The sequence below is a fragment of the Phaseolus vulgaris genome, chromosome 5 (assembly GCF_000499845.2).
Source record: "Phaseolus vulgaris cultivar G19833 chromosome 5, P. vulgaris v2.0, whole genome shotgun sequence".
NCBI classification, from domain to species: Eukaryota; Viridiplantae; Streptophyta; class Magnoliopsida; order Fabales; family Fabaceae; genus Phaseolus; species Phaseolus vulgaris.
In genome coordinates this window covers 3,217,809-3,224,281 of record NC_023755.2, presented here as the reverse complement: position 1 = coordinate 3,224,281, position 6,473 = coordinate 3,217,809, and the positions used below count along the sequence as shown (strand labels likewise).

At 27.8% G+C, this 6,473-nt stretch overlaps 1 protein-coding gene across 1 annotated transcript; it reads left to right on the top strand.

The window, feature by feature from the left end:
- The first annotated feature begins 3,222 nt into the window (after nt 1-3,222).
- Nucleotides 3,223-6,473, top strand: LOC137834860 (cinnamoyl-CoA reductase CAD2-like). The gene is made up of 6 exons (XM_068643083.1): nt 3,223-4,295; nt 4,412-4,581; nt 4,670-4,861; nt 5,076-5,238; nt 5,480-5,666; nt 6,022-6,473. Exons 1-6 carry the CDS (start codon nt 4,175-4,177, stop codon nt 6,164-6,166), a joined length of 978 nt encoding a protein of 325 aa, XP_068499184.1. The 5' UTR covers nt 3,223-4,174; the 3' UTR covers nt 6,167-6,473.

The window sequence follows — 6,473 nt, the reverse complement described above, 5'->3', positions numbered from 1 at the left end:
TTCTTAAATAATTGTAGGCTTTAGACTTTAGCTCTAGGGTTTAGTGTTTGAAATTTTAGGGTTTCACACTTTATGATCAAGGGTTCACACTAGTTTTACATTTTACGGTTTACATTTTATGTTTTAGAGTTTTTATCTTTGAGTTTAAGATTTAAGGTTCACCTCTGACATCTTCTTTAAAGTTTATATTTTATAGTGTATTGTTTAGGATTTTAACATTATTTTTCAATTAATTTTTAAATTAAAAAATAACTAAATCTTTCTCAAATAAATAAATAAAAAATTTGTCAAATTTTTAACAATTTAATTAATAATTTCATTTAAAAAAATATTTCTTTTACAAAACTAAAGTCTTGCTGTACATACCCAACTAAAATCGTTTATGTCAATAACATTTTGTCGTTAATTAAATTCATGTTCAAACTCCACACCACAAATATAGAAAAACATCAATAAAACAAACTTGTGCTTTTGTCTTAACACTTACCTATTTCTACAATGACTTTTTCTTTTTCCATTCTAATAATTTTGAACAGGAATTGCAGCATTTTGGTGCTTTTGCCTTAAATTGCACCCAAATACATTCCCCATATACTTATTGGTTATCAGAAATAAGGAATAGATCTGATGCAATTTTACAATTAAAACGTTGCTTTCAATAAAGGAGTAAAAGACATGCAATGTGACGTGGAAAGTTGATAATCCAATAGTTTCATTGTACGTGAATCACGTGTACTCTTACAATTGTTTCGTCCCTATTGGACCCTCTTTTTCCGATAACCGACCAAAAAGAAGGACCCAAAGACCACTAACTCAGGCGCAGAATCACCACAAATTAAATACAATTTATTAGCTTCCCGCTTCCCAATAAAAAATACATATATAAATTACATAATTGATTAATTTCAAATAAAGTATAATAAAATATTTCATTTTTATTGTAACATAATAAATAATTAAAATACATAAACGTAAATAATAATTAATTATTTCTAATCATATTATATTATAATAAAATAGTAAAAATAATAATAATATTTTTTAGAACTTTTATATTAGATATCATTATGAACTTGATATCTCAGTTAGGCTAACACTTCAATAAACAACAATCATTTGTGATTATATGGAAAAAAATATTATTAAAAAAAAAAATTAGAAAAATAAAAGAAAATATGAAATATTAGACCAAAACTCATATATTAACAAAAACGGTACATAAGGAATTTATATCTATTAATAAAAAACTAGATGAAAGTTTATTATATCAATGAAAATACTTTTTATGAATAAAGCCTAAGTTAACAACCTTATTAGTATATTGATTCCCTTAACAATAAATGTGAGAAACCTTAAACCTGATTTTTCCATGGTTGTTAAGATAAGTGTTTCACCTATTACAAAACATCCAAGAAACATTAGTCATAGCAGAAAATGCAACACAATGCAGAATCACATAAATTTAATATTTTATTAATATTATTTTATATTAAAAAAACTAATACTTTCGTGAATTTAAACTTTTATTATTTATGTATTTATTTTACGTTCCGTTGGGAAGTTGCATCTCTTACATAAGCTATAAGAACCTTACATGTTATGAAAAGTGCAAATTTTGAATTTAAAAGGGAAGAAGATAAGAGTTGGATGTAATGGTAGGGACGAGTTGTTGATAAGAGGGAGTAGTTGGTAACATTTAAAAAATGGAGAGAGAAGTAATGAAATTATTTTGTGATTTTATTTCATTCAAAGATTTCATTATATAAAACACTATCAATATAATTAAAGGCTATAAAAAAACTTAACTAATTATCTATTCTAATATAAAATATTACAAAAAATATTAAAAATATTGACAAAAATATTTACTTGTTTTATCACACTCCTATAAGGGATTCTTGTAAGATGGACTCAGAATTCATAAAAAAGTATGCTTAGAAACATTTTAGTGTACATGTAAACTATTTTAATAGCGAAAAAGAACATAAAAGAGACAAACTTTTTTATAAGTAATTTTCTCACATTTATGTTTACTTCTATGTGTTTAGATTCGTAATTTGCAAGAAAATATATTTACACATTCTATCAATGAGAAATGATAAACTAGATGAGAATAAGAACTTTAACCATTTAGACAAATTGTTACAAAACTATTTACTTTTAGTATGAATACATTTTTAATTCTTACATTATTAAGCTTTTTTTATAGTATTTTTCTATAAATTTTAAAACCAATATATTTTTATAAAAATATTAGTTTATTTTTCTAATTTGTATTTGTATTTTTATAATTCTTAAATTTAATTCTCAATATTTGCTTCTAAATAAATAAATGATAATTAATCATAGAACTTCTAGATGTGTTTATGTAACTTGATATCATAGTACACTACAATTTTAATACTTTTAAATTTTACCAAACTATGATGTATTGATTTTGATGGTGTTGAACTTATCATCGATGATTCATTTATCAATTGTTCATTATTTTACTATAATAAAATGTAAAAAATAATCCATCTTTAAAATAATCTTTAACAATTTTGAATTTTAAAAAAACTGGTTTTATATTTTTCTAAACATAATAATTAATTATATTAAAATTATAATCAATTACCTAAAGTTAAACCACGCATAAATTTCACTATATTTTGTAGATAATAGATTATAAAAATTTAACAATTAATTATGTTAATTAAATCTAAAATATATGTATATTTTCGTATATAGTCGACGAACAATAAATAACTGATTATATCAATTATATCTAAAATGTTTCTTCTTGCAAATAAACAGTGAATAATTAATTATTTTAACTAAATTTAAAATGTTTGTTTATATATATAATCGATTATAAATAAAAAATAATCTATTATCTCATAAAATATAAGAAAATATTCTTTAAACCAATTCACCTGTGTTTTTAACTATTCATTGTTTAATCGCATAGTTTAGTTTAATACAAATATTAAAAATTTAAAATTAATTATTTTAATGTTAGAGGAATCAAAATATTTTTCTTACAAATCTCTAAACTAAAATTTATTCGTTTATTATTTATTTATTTATAGAAAAATAAAGAAATAGAATACTAAAATTTGAAGGCAGCGCATAAAACATTATAAAATCTTAACGTCAACGAATGCGTCATTCTTACCTAGACTGGACCCGGTCTAAGTATAAATCTTTATAAGTACAATATGATATTTAATATTGTTTTGTAGTTTAGACAGTTGAGACTAAAACGTTATCTGCATACAACGTCACCAAAAAATAAACATAACCAAATCTTGCATGTTACGGCTCAATGTACTCTTCAAATCAACACTATTTTTGCTTCTTCCCAGACTTTTGGGGTCGCATTCTCAATAATATGTTATGGATTTCTATTAATCCACGTCTCTTTCTTTCATTTATGTTTCACAGTTTAATTGCCTTATCTACTTATGATTTTTGTTTTAAGAATTAAATATCTTCTTTTTGTCCCACCAAATTTGTTTTGTTTTAATTTAAATTTTAGAGTATTTATAATAACAACTATTATAATGAATCATTATCACTATTTTGTTATTATAATATTATATCAACCACAACCACGTGAAATAGAATCTAAATGAATCATTTTAAGATTTTAGTTTAACCGTGTTTTTTCTTATTATGATATTAACACGTGTTAGCGTTAAATTAACACAAAATATTCTAACCTCCTAATCTATAATTAAAATCTATTTATCACATTTCAATAGTTTTTTTTTATTAAAAAAAAACTTCTAAAATTTAGATTATAGACTTTTTTTAGAGAAGACGAAAAATATATTTAATTTTATTTTAGTAAAATATTCTTATAATAGCTACATTATGTTTAGTGTTGATAGAAATGTCTTTTATTTTTATGATGAAAAATTTATTTGCAAGTCATAATTTAAAAATTTATATGATGATACGTGTTATGATACTCTGTATTTTAAAATCATGGTTTTGGATATATTTGGAAATGGCCCACGGACACCTATTCAGATGGAAACGCCCCCAGTAAAACCTTTCCAAATTGAAAACGCAAACTTTTTTTGGTTCTTTAAAAAAAGGTGAGTTTGTTTGTGATTGAGTCAACATAACACAGAACAACAACACTCAACAGAGAGAATCATCTCAGAGTAGAAGAACATAATCCAGAATGAGCACCGGAGCTGGACAAGTAGTGTGTGTCACCGGTGCTTCCGGTTACATTGCTTCCTGGGTCGTCAAGTTTCTTCTCGAACGCGGTTACACTGTTAAGGCCACCGTTCGCGATCCAAGTATGTGCTTTCTTTTGTCTTCCATAACTTTTTGTTTTCGTCGGTGATTATTTGTGGTGATGCTGATGCTGATTACTATTTCGAAAATTAAAGTTTGGATAATTTGTGATGTGCAGATAATTCCAGTAAGGTTGATCACTTGCTTAACCTTGATGGTGCCAAGGAGAGGTTGCATCTCGTGAAGGCGAATCTTCTAGAAGAAGGTTCCTTTGACTCTGCCGTTGAAGGTGTTCACGCTGTGTTTCATACTGCTTCTCCGTTTTTTAACAATGCCAAAGATCCGCAGGTTTGTTTCGTTTGCATTGCAATTCGATTTGTGCATTTTGTTTTTATCTGTGGATTGTGATATTTTGATTTTACTTTATGTATTTCAGACTGAGTTGTTGGATCCAGCTTTGAAGGGAACTCTGAATGTTCTGAAATCGTGTGTGAAGTCGCCCACGCTGAAACGCGTCGTTTTAACTTCTTCCGTTGCTGCAGTTTCGTTCAACTACAGGCCTAAAACCCCTGATGTTGTGGTTGACGAGACTTGGTATTCCGATCCTGAATATTGTAAGGAAAATGGGGTATGTGCTGTTTCCCCTAATCAACTTGTTAATCCTTACTACCGAGATTAAACATCATTGGAGAACTACACAAATAGTAGATATGATAATGTTTTGTGCTTCTTAAAAGATAACAATTAATTGTCTCTGAACACTGATTACACAATAACTATTGTACTGTAATACTATGTTACCCTGTTTTTCACATTCCTTGTTTTTCCTATTTATGTTTTAGTTATGGTATAACCTCTCAAAGACTTTGGCCGAAGATGCTGCCTGGAAATTTGCGAAAGAAAACAATATTGACTTGGTTACAATGAACCCGGCATTGGTTGTTGGACCTCTCTTGCAACCAGAACTCAACACTAGTTCTGCTATGGTTTTAAGTCTAGTAGATGGTAATTACTGTTTATACCTTATGCTCTTAAATTTCTATTGTTTGATTTGCCTGCATCTTGATTACACAGTGTCATTTTTTTTAAACTCAAACTATGTTATGGATCAAATAAAACAAAAGGAAATGCCAAATAATGAAACATAAATTAAAATGGAACGTGAAAGGGAGGGCTAATAATATGTTAGGATTTTTCGCTGCACAATTCTTTGATAATTGAAGAAACTGTTCTATCCTTGATACAGGTTCGCCAACATTTGGAAATGTAACTTTGGGATGGGTGGACGTGAGAGATGTTGCAATGGCCCATATTCTAGCATATGAGAGTGCTTCAGCTAATGGAAGATATGTACTAGTTGAGAGAGTCGCACACTTCTCAGACGTTGTGAAGTTTTTACGTGATTTGTACCCTACATTACAACTTCCAGAGAAGTGAGTATAACTATTTTGGTAGTTTCAAGATTGCATACAGTTCATGTGAAACGTGAACATAAGTCCCCATCTGTTGTACGTTACTATTTAGTGCTTTATTTACTTGCTTGAAAACTGAGTTTAGTGTCAGAAATGCATTCAGCATTGGTGATCTGAAACCATATAAAATCTTAGATTATATAGGCTAAAACAACAGAACAACCTTCCTAAAATAAAACCATATACAGCTACTAATTTGTCGTAATTTTAGATTTGTATACAGCTACTGTTTTGCATTTGTATAATTATAAATAATTAAAGTTTTTGTAGTTTTGATTTTTCTAATATGGTTTCACTCTGTGAACAATATTACCAGGTGCGTAGATGATAAGCCATATGATCCAATATTCCAGGTTTCGAAGGAAAAAGCAAAGAGCTTGGGGATTGAATATATTCCTTTGGAAGTGAGCATCAAGGATACTGTGGAGAGCTTGAAGGAAAAGAACTTCGTCAAATTTTAAGTTTGTTACCCTTCAAGAAACGTGGAAACCTTCATTAGTTGTTCACTTGGCTTCTCTTATGATCATGCTTATGAATAAATTTATTGTAAAATAAGACTTAAATCAGAACTGATAAGTGCTGAAATAAGTTATTCTTGGTGTGGTTTTGTACGAGTGAGAAATTAGTTTCAAGTACGCGTGTCCCCTAGGAGAGTTTGCATTATAGTTGTATTGTATCCTCTTTAGAAAATATCTGTTTTACAACTAAGGCATTATATTTGTATCATTTGTGGCTCTAATGGAAAATTCAGTTCGTAAGTTCAACATA

Bases quoted from the DNA above. Each gene is read 5' to 3' on its own strand.
- LOC137834860 (XM_068643083.1), top strand. From the start codon at position 4,175: ATGAGCACCGGAGCTGGACAAGTAGTGTGTGTCACCGGTGCTTCCGGT. The intron at 5,239-5,479 runs GTAATTACTGTT...TCCTTGATACAG, and splicing joins GGTTTTAAGTCTAGTAGATG to GTTCGCCAACATTTGGAAAT. The intron at 5,667-6,021 runs GTGAGTATAACT...CAATATTACCAG, and splicing joins ACATTACAACTTCCAGAGAA to GTGCGTAGATGATAAGCCAT.